We start from the raw sequence: 14,282 nt of genomic DNA on the forward strand, positions 1-14,282 counted from the left end.
AAACAACATATTGGTATCACAAATTGACATTTTCTAAAATAATTTGTCTGAAACAGTAGATTATTTAAAGGAATAATTCAAATGAAAATGATAATTTGCTGAAAATGTACTCACCCTCAGGACATCCAAGATGTAGATGAGTGATTGATATAAATTTCTCCTCTTGGATGGCCTGAGTCTGAGAGTGAGTAGATTTTGAGCTAATTTTAAATTTTGGATAAAAAAAAAAATATTAGATATACATTTTATATAAAAAATATATTAGATGACAACATAACAAGATATTTTTGCCTTTCCACTATTTTCTTGTTTTCTCCAGATTAAAAATGGGGGACTGGTCAATTCTGAGCCGCTTTCTAACAGAGGTTCAGAATCATTCAACGGTCATCGGTAAGATCTGGCTGACGGTGCTCCTGATCTTTCGCATCCTGCTGGTGACCCTGGTTGGAGACGCTGTGTACAGCGATGAGCAGTCCAAGTTCACTTGCAATACACTGCAGCCGGGCTGCAGCAATGTCTGCTATGACACCTTTGCACCCGTCTCACACTTGCGCTTCTGGGTCTTCCAGATTGTGCTGGTCTCAACACCTTCCATCTTTTACATCATCTATGTGCTGCACAAAATCACCAAAGATGAGAAGCTGGAGACAGAGAGGGTCCAGACAGAGGCCAAGCACACCGTGGGAGACTATTCTGAGCAGCTGGAAGGGGACGGTGTCAGAATGGGATATGGACCCCAAGGAGAAGAATGGGGTGGTCAGGATGAGGAAAGCGTGGAGCAAAATCTCCTCCAGGATGATTTCGGTGAGGATGGCAAGGATCCAACCACACTCTCCAGTCAGATTCTCCTCATCTATATTGTTCACGTCCTGATCAGCTCAATCCTAGAGATCACGTTCCTTGTCGGTCAGTACTACTTGTTTGGATTTGAGGTGCCTCATTTGTTCAGATGTGAAACGTACCCTTGTCCGACACGGACTGACTGTTTTGTGTCGCGAGCCACTGAAAAGACCATTTTCCTTAATTTTATGTTTAGTATAAGCCTGGGTTGTTTTCTCTTGAACATTGTGGAGCTTCACTACCTCGGATGGATCTATATTTTCCGCTTGCTGTGTGCTGCCTGCTTCCTGTGCTTCACGCCAGAGAGGGATCTGTACTCTCAAAGGAACCCTTTGCTGCTACGCCTCAGGCACTCAATGCGGAGCAGGCTGATTCTGCAGTCCCCCACAACCACCCTGTCTGAGGAAAAGACAGGGACGGCTTTGCTTTCACACGGCCCAGCCATCTCCTTCGAGACTGACTCTACTGTTGAGTGCACCTCAAAGAGGAACCCAGAGGAGAGGGAACATATGAGGCTGAATCTGGCCAACATGGCTAGATTTACTGGCAAAAAGTCCTGGTTGTAATGTGTATTGATGTTTTTTTTTTTCACGTTTTGTAATGTTGTAACGTGAAGTGCCATTTTGTGATTACTTCAAATGCTTGCAATGCTTGAGCTAAAATGTTTCACCCTTTTAGCGCATTGATTGTAAATCTTTTTTCAAAATGTTTTTTGAATTGCCATAAAAATGAATATTATATATTCGGGATATGACCATCAAATTATAAATGTATATTACATCTCCTTGATTGTATTATTACTTGACTATTATTTCAGTAATGACTTCCATGACATAATGACCATGATTTATTGTTGATTTTCTTTTTGACACATGATGTTGTGTCATGCACAACAACTCTTGGGCCAATGCTTTTTCTGTGCATGTAATACTTGCACATTAGTTTGATCTGAGCGTTTATTTAGATTCATATGCAGTACAAATGCTACTGTATAAGCACTGCACACTAAGAGATTGTTTGAAACTCAAAAAAGTTTCAATGTAAATTTTTTTTTTTTTTATATTTAAAGTATTAAAGTATATTTAAGCTGATCTTCTGTTAGATTTCATAGAATTGTTTCTTTTAAAATAGGGCATATAGTATCAGAAATATATATACAGTACTGTGGAAAAGTTAAAATGTATTTAATGTATAAAAAAAATCATGATTTCCACAAATATTTTAACATTGATAATAGTCATAAATGTTTCTTAAAGGGATAGTTCACCCAAAAATGAAAATATGATGTTTATCTTACACCCAGGGCATCCAAGATGTAGGTGACTTTGTTTCTTCAGTAGAACACAAACTGAGATTTTTAAAACAAACCGTTGCAGTCTGTTAGTCATATAATGCAAACAGATGGGAATCACGGCTAAGAAAACATATACAAACAAAACCAAATTAAACGCTGCAGCTCATTATGACCCACTGATGTGTAAAGACACAAAACGATCGGCCTGTTCAAGAAACATAACAGTATTCATATAGTTTTTTTTTTCACCTCTGATTCACACAATGCCTGAACTGTCTGAACTGTATGTACACTTCCTCTTGATGTGTCTTCTTCTTCTTGCTTTCCGTTGGATTGCAGACTTAACGCCACCTATCTCTCAAGTGGACCATTGACACTCTATCTACAATCTCAGTTAGGAGTGTTTTTTTATCTTTACACAATGTATTGTCACGAGCCGCAGGGTTTAATTTAGTTTTGTTTGTGTATGTTTTTATGTTTTTGTATGTAATTGTATGTTTTAGCCATGATTCCCATCTGGTTGCATTATATCCAACAGACTGCAACGGTTTGTTTTAAAAATATTTGTTTGTGTTCTACTGAAGAAAAAAGGTCACCTACTTCTTGGATGCCCTGGGGGTAAGCAGATAAACATACAATTTTTCATTTTTGGGTGAACTATCCCTTTAAGCATTCATGATTTCTGAATGCTCATGTGATAATGATGATTACTGGAGTAATAGCTGCTGAAATTTTAATAATATTTTACAATATTACTGTTTTTACTATTTTTTGATAAATAAATGCAGTGTAAATGTGACTTCTTTTAAAAAAATTAAAACTTTTTTTAAAATTTTTTAACAACCACTAACTTTCGAATGGTTGTGTGTTGTTGTTTTTTAGAGAAAGAGCACTCAATGTAGAATAATGTATGCTTGATCAGAAAATGATTTACAGAAACATTTCCAAAGGCATGAACCATCTTCGTTAGCTTATTAGAACATGGAAACAAAGAGGCAATTACTTTTTTACATTTAGAATGAAGAAGTTGTTAAAGGAAAAACACATAAAATGATGAACAAAAATAATGATTGATATTATCCTGAATTTAAAAGCTACCGAACACTAACAACAAGAGCTGACCTCCTCAGCTACTGACTTCTCTCCACCAGGCCATAATGGGGCACTGTTTATTTTGGAACCGATTTTAACAGTTTCACTCCGAACGCTGTCTGTCCCGATCCTCTTCTTGATTTCAGAGGCCATTGTTAAAAATGCCTTCTCTACGTTGTTTGCGTTCTTGGCACTTGTCTCCAGGAATCGGATTTTGAGTGACTCAGCAAATTCCTGAAAACAGTAAGTTTAAATATTAGCTTAGATCTCCCATTCCTGTAGAACAGACTACACAACAAGTTTGCATAAGCAGAGGGCTCACCTTTGCTGTGGTAAAGTCTACCACCTTTTTTGAGGCAAGATCACACTTATTACCCACTAGCAACTTGGAGACATTTTCACATGCGTAGCGATCAATTTCTTCTAACCATTGCTTCACATTATTGAAAGACTCCTGTAAAATCAAAGTACTTTGCTGAAAATTCTAAATAATATTATAAATATATGTTATAATATTCTGTAATATTTAAAAGTATTACCTGCTCGGTGACATCATATACAATTATAATGCCATGTGCCCCTCGATAATAGCTGGATGTTATTGTTCGAAATCGTTCTTGCCCTGCGGTATCCCACTACAGGATAGAGAAACACATGAAACATAAAAAACTCTTGTCATGTTTTGTTTTCATAGGGGTGCGCAGCTGCAAGTTTCCTGGAGCCATTTGTCTGCATGCCCTGTTTTCTTGTTTCATGTTGGAGCGTGGTGTTCGGATGCCAGAACTCATGTTTTGTTCAGTTTTGGTTTTGTGTTGGAATTCAGACACTCACGCTCCGTGTTCTGTCTTGTTGTGTCTTGTGTGAGCACATGGCTTGTGTTTTGTTTGTTTCTATTGGCCACGTGCTGCCATATCTATTATCTTGACAGCGCCATTTTTGTTATCTTATTATGTGTTTATTTTCCCCACCTGTCCTCTCTTGTTACCTGCCTTTTTTGTTCCCTATTTATTTCTCCTTGCATTTGCAGTCTGGTGCTAGTTCATTGTCTTATGCTAACTTGTTGGATCCCATCTTATCCTGCCCTTCCTGATCCTGCCTTGCTTTGCTGTGCCCTGGCCTGCCTACTTGTTGGAAACTATCCCTACGGGGTAGTTTTGTTAGTTTTTTCTTTTTTAATTGTATTAATAAAAAGCCCTTCTTCTCTGCACAATGATTCCTTGCTTCATCTGTTAGCAAAAAAATAAGAAGATGTGAGTATATCATTCTTCATCAAAGTATTTATGGCCTACTCTTAAGGGAATAGTTAGTAAGTGAATCAGCAAAGTATTAGTTTTTGTCACTTTATAAAAATAATTTGATTTTAAATGTTTTGTTTGCTTAAAACAGATGTAATAATTAGATAACACAAAAAAAAGCAACTCAGACACAGCCAGACACAAACCAACTAGTTAAGTCTGAAAATGAATGAATATAAATGTCTGTAATATCTATACTCACAATCTGCAGTTTAACAGTCTTCCCCTCCATTTCGATAGTTCTGATTTTAAAATCTACTCCAATAGTGCTGATGTAGCTCTCTGTATAAGTGTCATCCTGTTGGAATTATTGTGTGTCAACAACAGAATTATCAACTCATTTTATAAGGTCAACACTTAATCCATAGCAGGTTCTTTAAAAAAGTTTTACATTGACAAAAAACAACAACAACAACCACCAGCACATAGATTTGAAACATCACAATAGTGAGGAAATAATAGAAAGTTTAACATTTTTGGGCCAACTACTTTAAATGATTCACTGAAGAAACTTTAAACAGAAAATGACGGGTAAAATATTTAGCTTACAGCAAACCGTAGAAGTAAACATGACTTTCCAACACCAGAGTCACCAATCAGCAGCAACTTGAACAGGTAGTCACTGAGAAAAACATTAGAATATTATTAACATTTTATGTTACTCAACTGGTGACCATGCTCCAATTATGTTGCATCTTATTTACTTATTATTATATTGGGCAAAATTGGTTATACTAATATAAATGGCACAAATTAGAGGCCTCCTCTATTCACTGTAAGCTGTCGAATGTTAATAACACAATGCATTGTAAACAAAAAACTAGCACCACAATAATGTAGACAAACAATCTTTAGAGCCAAAACTACTTACTACTCAGGATTCATCATTAGGGTTATTGATAGCAGGATGCTGTGTAAACGTGTTTCAGCTTGATTATCTTGATTCGGCTGGTTTGTGTCCTTGGAAATGCAAACAGCCACAACCAGTGAACTCAGATACTGCTCCATCATTTATTCAAGCCTTGATCAAGTTACAAAGGTGCCATTACCTGTTTCTTAAAGTTGCAGGTCTGTAGTAGTGAGAAGAAGCGTGATAGTCATGTCACATAGAAAATCATATGTTGGTTTCTGCTAAATTCTGAAGACATGAAGTTGTTCATGAATTATGTAACTGTACCAACCACCCAACATTATTTTATTGCAGTGTCAGTACAATTTAATGACTAAAAAAGCAAAAACAAAACAAACAAAGTCATAAATCCAAGAAAAATATTAACAGCCAAGAAAAAACTGTGAACCCAGTGAACAGAGAACTTGTAATAGCAAACCACTGCCGCTAGAGGACGCAGAAGAATGAGAGAATCCACTCATCTCGTAGTTGAATATTAATCAACGAAATATAATACATTGCACAATATTTATACACAACAAAAGGGTTATAAAATTGTAGAATGCTGTATATTTTTATTCAGTCTGAAGATTAGAGGTTTGACAATTATAAAAAAAATCCCCACGAATTTTTAAATATTTACCAAATGTACTTTTAAAATATATTTTCTGCTTCACCCTTTATGAGTGTCATGCTGAACATTTTAAATTGTTTTTAGACTTTGAATGTTTGAATAATTTGAACAAGGCTCACATTTTCAGGTCGGTAAATGTTACACAGTGTTGTTGCTATTTTATTTTTAAATTTCATACTTTTGTTTTTACATTACAATTTTTTCTTTTAGAAATGTCATACAGTCATGGAACAGTTATGGTAAAATTATTGCAGCAAATAGATACGGAAACAACAAAACAGGCCAAGATATCCAAAAGGGCCAGTTAATATGTTCCCTGGACTCCAATAGACTCAAAAGGACTACTGAAAATAGTGCAGCAGATGATACAATAAGTAATTCCATAAAATAAGAATGTTTACATGTCTACATACAGCACTCATAAATGCACATGACTTTCAACATTGAGAAACAATTAGCTCCTCTCATAGAGCTCTGATCACTTTGACAGGGCAATTTGTTTGCATTCCTATCTAACTCAGTTGCAGACATATTTTTACTTCATATTTTGAGCCAATCATGTAACTCTTTGCAGCAGACAGGAAAAACATAGAAAAGTTAGTTTTACACTGTCACTAAGAAACCACTCCAAAAACTAGTGACAAATGAAACACACACACACACACACACACACACACACACACACGCACACGCACGCACGCACGCACACGCACGCACGCACACACACACACACACACACACACACACACACACACACACACACACACACACACATATATATGTAAAGTACATGGCTATTTCTAATTGGTGTCAATGTTAAAAGATGCTTTTGTGGCTCAGATGTGTAGGTGTAGTTACAGACTCTATCAGTAGGGGCAACATTTAAAGTGACCCGAGGCTTAATTCACTTATCTCGATTCAGGCCCTTGGTCTCAACAGTCTTAATCAACTCACAGCAGCTTTCCCTTGACCAATGATTTAAAGACTTAATTAATATGTTTCCCCTCTCATCTTTAGTCCCAGTAGGGTCCGTGCATGTTTTCATGGTATACCTTGACATAAATGTAAAGAATTCTGTATTCCTTTAGACTTGTGTTTCCATTATGGCACATTTTATGTATCTAACTAATTTGACACTCCCAAATCAAGGTCATGGAGCTCTTTGCTAATGTACTAAGAAATATATGAAGTGAATCAGAATGTTATAGAACGAAAACGTTCATAATGCACAGTAAAAAAGGTTAATAATAGAATTATAGGTATGTAACTGAGATGAGTGCAGTGACTCTCACTTGACTCTCTCTCATTTGTTCATGCATTCTCAGTGCAAACAAATTTGTGAACTGAAGCCTGTGATGTGACAATGATATGTCTTATTTCATGACAGAAATATGTAATTAAAGCAAAATTGTAAAATCTGTTTTCTTGGTGAGAAAGTCTCAGTTAAGAATAACACTTGCAAGTATAAGGCTCTTTGACACAGATCCCCAGGGTTTTATTAGCAACAGTGTTTGCAGTTAGGGTGTTGGATAACTGGTGCAGGTTTATTGTCAAAGGATTTATTATAAATGGCAAAACAAAACTAGAGGCCATTAATAGATTCTCCCACAGGTCTAATCAATGAGACATTTTAAGGTGATGAAATGGTCTTCTTTTTTTTTTTTTATTTAAGTCACAGTGGCCCAGTAAATATATGCCAGGATAAGTATTTCATATTATTCATATTTCATATTTGGATGATCCACAGCTGTTTTGTTTTGTGATAGTTGTTCACAAGTCCATTGTTCCTCCCGAACAGTTAAAGTGTCTTTATTCTTCAGAAAAATCCTTCTAGTCCCACAATTTTTTTGGTTTTCCAGCATATTTTGTGTATTTGAACCCCTTCCAACAATGACTGTATGATTTTGAGATCCATCTTTTCACACTGAGGACAACTGAGGGAACTATTACAAAAGGTTCAAAAGATCACTGATGCTCCGGAGGGAAAAACAATGCATTAAGAGCCAGAGGTGTAAACTTAAAAAAATAAGGTAAAGAATAAGGCCCATCTAGCCTGGAGAGGATTTAGGTGTTTCGCTTCTCTGAAGGATTGCAAGTTCTTGTGGTCGGTTAGTACAGTAAATGGGTGAGATTCTCCCACTAACCAGTGTTGCCACTCTTCTAAGGCCAGTTTAAAGGGGGGGGGGGGGGGGGGGGTGAAATGCTATTTCATGCATACTGAGTTTTTATACACTGTTAAATAGTTGGATTCCCATGCTAAACATGGACAAGTTTAAAAAATGAAGTTGTACGTTTGAAGGAGTATTATATACTCCTTCCGGTTTGTCACAAGTCTCGGAAAGTTTTTTTGTCTGTGTGTCGTTAGATGGAGCGGAATTTTCTTAAATGGGTGCAGAGGGCACGTCTGCCGGAAGAGCGTGCGTGCGCCCATAGAGCAGAGCAGAGACGTTCACTGACCAGAGTGATAGAGCGAAATGTCACAAAAGAAGTGTGTTTTTGGTTGCCAGGGCAAGACAACCATGCACAGATTACAAAATAAAAAACAGCGTTAAGGGACCAGTGGATGGAGTTTATTTTTACAGAGCATCAACAGAGTTGTGCAAGTGTTTGTGTTTGTTCCCTGCATTTCGAAGATGCTTGTTTTACAAACAAGGCCCAGTTTTGACGCCGGATTTGCACATCGTTTATTTCTTAAGGATAATGCAGTCCCAACGAAAAAGGGTCACGATCATGTGTTGGAACCGCAGGCGGTGAGTAAAACTGCTTCAAATATCTCTGTGTTGTTAACTTAACTATCGGCGCGTAAGCACATCAAGTAAACAACATGTAATGTTGGCATCAAACTGCACTTCCCACATGTACACCTTTAAAGAAAAAAAAAAAAAAAGACAACATAAAGTGGAACTTAGTCATTTTCCAAAACCGCTAAACAAATATATACAGTTTCAATACATACCACATAGAGACGTCCTGCCATAGTCGTTGCTGCTGCTGCTCTTCTTCAATTTCAGCCTCGGGATCTGATTCTGGATCATAAATATACGCTGAATCTGACTGTTAGCCATGGTTTGTTTTGGATGTTTTTTTCCTCACGGTAATGTCACAGTTTCCAGACGCTCTCAACGCAAAAGCCTACTCGCACTCGTGATTCTTACTCGGGAGTAAATGAGGATATCATCGATATATACAATGAAAAAGTGGTGAAGGCACTCCTGGAAGACCTCATCCATGAAGTCCTGAAATACTGAGGGTGCACTGACAAGGCCATACGGCATTACCCGGTATTCATAGGTGCCAGTAGGGGTCACAAATGCTGTGTTCCATTCATCTCGCTTGTGGATTTGGATGAGGTTATATACACTGCGGAGGTCAAGCTTTGTGAAGATGGTGGCTCCACAGAGTTGTTCCAGAGCAGCTGGGATGAGGGGAAGAGGATAACAGAACTTAATTGTGATTTTGTTCAGTGCCCGGTAGTCAATGCAGGGTCGCAAGCCTCCGTCCTTCTTCACCACGAATAAGAAACTTGATGCGGCAGGGGAGCTGGATGGGACAATGTAACCTTGCTTGAGGGCTTCTTCCAAATACTCCACCATGGCCTTCTGTTCAGGTAGTGAGAGAGGATACATTTTACCACGGGGACTGGCTCATCTGGAATCAGATCAATCGCACAATCCCAGGGACGGTGAGGTGGTAGTTGTGATGCCTTTTGGGGACAGAATACATCCTGGAATTCTTTATAACATGGGGGTATTTCTACTGAGCGCTTCTCACTGGGGCTTTCAATAGAAGTGGTGTTGACTGCGAGGGTTTCAGGGTTCTCTTCCTGAGGAACTGGATGATTTGGGAAGCATTCTGGAAAGCATTGGTAACCCCACCGGAGGATTTCTCCCATCGACCAGGATAGAATTGGGTTGTGCTGCACCAACCAAGGACGGACTACCCACAATGATGTCTGACTTGGAAACCTTCAGGACCAAGAAACAGATGGATTCTTGATGTAATAAGGGTTAGGTGTATGGGGCCTATGCTGTGTCTCACATGCCGAAGATTCAATGGTTTTCCAGTAATTACCACTACTTGGTAGAGGTCTCGGTGGCAGTGGTCGACAGGTGGAGCTGGCGGCAGAGGTTCCCAGAGATGAAGTTTCCCGCTGTCCCAGAGTCGAAGAGGACGTTAACTGGAAGGGTAACGTTGGCAGCAGTAAGTTGAGCAGTAGTAGTGAGTGGATTCATTTTTATGGGAATGTCTTAATGCAACTCACCACCGGGCGTGGCGAATGAAGTGGGCAGGCCAGGATCATATGCCCACTCGAGCCGCAGTATAAACAGAGACCTGGGTCAGCCTCCTCTGCCGCTCAGCTGGTGTTAGCCGATAGGAGTCTGTTTGCATAGGTTTGTGGTAAGTCTCAGGAGCGTTCAAGGTTTCAACACATCGGACTGGCTAGTGAGCTATCCTGGAGGCAAGACTGTAACCAGTTGGAATATCTGATGGGAAGTTGAATGAATCGTTCTAGGCCATAAGAGTCATCGTAAGCGGCCAGCTGCAGCCTGAGTTTGGGTTCTAATCCCTGACGGAAGGCGGTGAGTAGTGAAGCCTCATTCCACCCACTGGCAGTGACTATGGTTTGAAACTGCAGCGAGTACTATTGAATGGTCATTTTGCCCTGTTTGAGTGTGTACAATAGCTCACCAATGGATGAAATTCCCTCTGTGGTTCCGAGTACCTCCCGAAAATGAGAGATGAAATTCTTCAATGATCGTGTGGCAAGGCCAGCTTGTGTCCAGATAGTTTCTGCCCATCTTAGAGTGGGACCTATGAGGGATGATATAATGAAAGCAATTTTTGAGTGTTCAGTAGGATACAGTTTCTAGCGCTTGGGAACTTTTTTATTTTTTATTTTGGCAAGAGAAAAGCATGTTGTTTTCTGCATTATAATGAAATGTGCAAACACAGTAGACCTACAACACAGACAATTAAATGCCTATTTATTAAATTTAAACTTTGCTAACCCTACTAGGGAGAATACAGCTTCTTTTATCTATTGTTCTTCAAATTTTGTGGTTTTCATTGTTGTCTAACCTTTAACTTAATAATACACAGTTGCATCACCATTGTTTGCCACTGCATGGCTGTTATTGCTTGCATAAATATATTTGGAGACGTATATGCAGGGCTTATATCTACTAACACTAAACTAGAGGATATATGTCCATGAAAAATCTTCAAACATTGACATTTTGTGACGCTGCTTCGGTTTTGGTTTTTAAACTGGAAGAAGGAAATAAAATAAATTATTTCCCACTTTAAGCCTGGACTTGGCACCATGCACTTGACCACTTTGTAAACAGTAACATCGAAAAAATCATGCACTAATTACTGATCACACATTAGCAGATTTTTAGTCATTCCGATCACAAACTTAAGTAGAAATATGCAACTTGTTGGCAAACAAAAATGTGCTAAAAATTGGTTAAAAATATCATACACATTTGATGTCTGATGACTGGGTGCAATCTTAGTCTGAAGCTAAAAAATAATAATAATCTATGCCCATCATACATTATGTGATTTTCTGTGAAATACTTTTCAAATCTGACTGCAAACTTTGGCAGCTAAAATCAACTCCAAAAATCGGAGTAAATATTATGTTGTGTATTCCAGCCATTAGTTTTTTAAATAATGCGTGGTATCATTAATTTTAGAAATGTGCAACATATATCTGTTAACATCTCCAAAAATGTGTTTTAGGGTTTCATGGCTGTTTAAGCTCCACTATTCTAAAATGGCAAATTCAACGGACATATGTTGAAAGACAGTGAACATCTTGTGTTCATTTAGACACAGACATTGCATCATCTGGTGTCATAGTCAAATCCCACTACTATGTTTTATTCTGTATAAAAGGGCGATGCTGCACCATAGTCTACAGTGGTGCATATAGCTAGTGTATTCCTGTCATACAATTCAAAATCAGTAAGTGAACTAAGGTAAGACTTACGTCAGATTTACAAAACTTGATACATGACCGTTTATATAAAATTCTCTAGGGTTAAATTTTATTTTTTGTTTTCCATCAAGGTTTTTAATGGCTGGGAATCTTTCAAATCCCACTTTCACATTCAACCTTAAAATTGCTCAATTTGATATCCATCCCAAAGCAATGTATCCAGTGTTCTTGGCTGGAGTTCTGATCTATGTGTTCTCTGTGCTCTGTAATGGAGCCATTCTTGGCCTGATAATCACTCAGAGAAGCCTTCACAAGCCAATGTTCTACATCCTCTTCAGCCTCCCTCTGACTGATTTAATTGCAATCACTTCTGCTCTGCCCAGGGTTCTTGTGGACATTTTAACAGAAACAAATGATGTGTATTACCCTACATGTGTTCTTCAGGCTTTTCTGCTACATTTGTATGGAGGTTCAATACCTTTTTTACTGGCAGCCATGTCTGTAGACCGGTATATAGCAATATGCAACCCGCTCAGATATAACTCTATCATGACTCCTTGCAAAATATGTGGAATCATAGTGCTGGCATGGGGCGTTGACTTTGCTTTAGTACTAGTGTTGTTTTCTCTTCACTCTAGAATGGAAAAATGCAAGTCTTTTATTTCCAATGTGTACTGTGACAACCCATCTTTGCTTTTGCTTTCATGTGAAAGGGATTTTACTGTGAACAATATTTATGGTTTATTTATAACAGCATTTATACAGCTGAGCAGTATCTCTGTCCAGCTGTTCTCTTATACGCATATTCTCATCACATGTATAAAACATACACATGCTGATTCAAAAGTTAAGGCTCTAAATACATGTATAGCCCAGATCGCTACATTTTTCCTCTTTGAAATAGTGACAACTGTTGCTATATTATCATATCGGATCCCCAGCATCTCTTCCAGTGCTCAGAGGATTTGTGGTTTGATGATTTACACAGTCCTTCCGACTGTCAATCCAGTCATATATGGAATGAAAACTAAAGATATTAGAATAGCTTTCTTTATGGTTTGGAAAAGGCACAAAGTAAGCCCAGGTATAAATACATCTGATGTTAAAAACAGCAGAAAATAATAATAATTATATATAAAAAAGTAATAATTGAAAAAAGTATCTTGGTGTTGTTTAACTGTACATTTCAGTCTTGTTAAACTGAGACTAATGATAAATAATTAATATAATTTATTAATAATTAATAATAACATTATCATAAAATAATGTCAAAATATTATTTTACCACATCATCTTTTGGTGAAAATATTTAATTTTTACTTGTTGTGAAGGCATTAAAAACATATTTAAATAAATGTTTTATCTTTTTATAATGTACTTATTCCTACGCTTTTTCATGTGTGTATTAATACACAAAAATAAATACATTTGAAACATCTGTCTTTGTTGCTATTACTGATATCGATAAAAACTAAGAATTTATTTCAAGTGGAAGGTATTTCGCTATGAACAGAATTTATGGTTTATTTATAACAGCATTTATGCAGCTGAGCAGTATCTCTGTCCAGCTGTACTCTTATACACAGATTCTCATCACATGTAGAAAAAAAAAACACATGCTGATTCAAAAGTTAAAGGCTCTAAATACATGTATAGCTCAGATCACTAAATTTTCTTTTTTGAAAAAGTGACAACTGTTGCTATATTATCATATCAGATCCGCAGAATCTCTTCCAGTGCACAGAGGATTTACACATTCCTTCTGAATTTCAATCCAGTCATACGGTCGCCGTGATTTTGCCAAGTAAGACATGTTCCTGGATCAACATCTTCTGATGATCCTGGATCAACATTATTGTCCAAAAATATAGACTTAACCCAATCCCTACCCCTAAACCTAACCCTACCCATAATTTAATCCTAAAACCAGAGGGCAATGATAGTTGAATTACAAGGGTGTAGAAGCACCTAACTCTGGTTGTAAACCTAAAACAGATATCCTTTTGATCTTTCAATCAAAAAAATTCACAAAATTCCAAACTTTCATTGAAGTATAACAATTGAAAGTGGGGGGGGGGGGGGGGGGGGGTCTCATTGTGAAATAAATGTTTTCTCTAGTTTATGTTGGCCACAATTATTGGCACCCAATTATTGCAATATGCTTCTCCCAAGATAACAGCTCTGAGTTTTTTCCTGTAATGCCTGAAGAGTTTGGAGAACACCTAAGAAATCAGAGACCATTCCTTCATGTAAAATCTCTCCAGATCCTTCAGATTCACAGCTCCATGTTG

The 14,282-nt window shown here is 37.6% G+C and overlaps 3 protein-coding genes across 3 annotated transcripts; 2 read left to right on the forward strand and 1 right to left on the reverse strand.

Moving 5' to 3' along the window:
- The first annotated feature begins 306 nt into the window (after positions 1-306).
- Positions 307-1,506, forward strand: LOC113059008 (gap junction delta-2 protein-like). The gene has a single exon (XM_026227246.1). It carries the CDS (start codon positions 327-329, stop codon positions 1,404-1,406), a length of 1,080 nt encoding a protein of 359 aa, XP_026083031.1. The 5' UTR covers positions 307-326; the 3' UTR covers positions 1,407-1,506.
- A 1,462-nt stretch (positions 1,507-2,968) lies between these two features.
- Positions 2,969-5,655, reverse strand: LOC113059009 (ras-related protein ORAB-1-like). The gene is made up of 7 exons (XM_026227247.1): positions 5,571-5,655; positions 5,393-5,481; positions 5,071-5,143; positions 4,724-4,819; positions 3,766-3,861; positions 3,549-3,680; positions 2,969-3,460 (listed from the first exon to the last, which is right to left on the reverse strand). The coding sequence occupies exons 2-7, from the start codon at positions 5,407-5,409 to the stop codon at positions 3,239-3,241; spliced, it is 636 nt and encodes a 211-aa protein (XP_026083032.1). The 5' UTR covers positions 5,410-5,481; positions 5,571-5,655; the 3' UTR covers positions 2,969-3,238.
- A 6,474-nt stretch (positions 5,656-12,129) lies between these two features.
- Positions 12,130-13,195, forward strand: LOC113058918 (putative gustatory receptor clone PTE01). Its single transcript, XM_026227174.1, has 2 exons — positions 12,130-13,075; positions 13,182-13,195. Exons 1-2 carry the CDS (start codon positions 12,130-12,132, stop codon positions 13,193-13,195), a joined length of 960 nt encoding a protein of 319 aa, XP_026082959.1.
- The last annotated feature ends 1,087 nt before the right edge of the window (positions 13,196-14,282 follow it).

This window comes from Carassius auratus, chromosome 40 (assembly GCF_003368295.1).
Source record: "Carassius auratus strain Wakin chromosome 40, ASM336829v1, whole genome shotgun sequence".
NCBI lineage: Eukaryota > Metazoa > Chordata > Actinopteri > Cypriniformes > Cyprinidae > Carassius > Carassius auratus.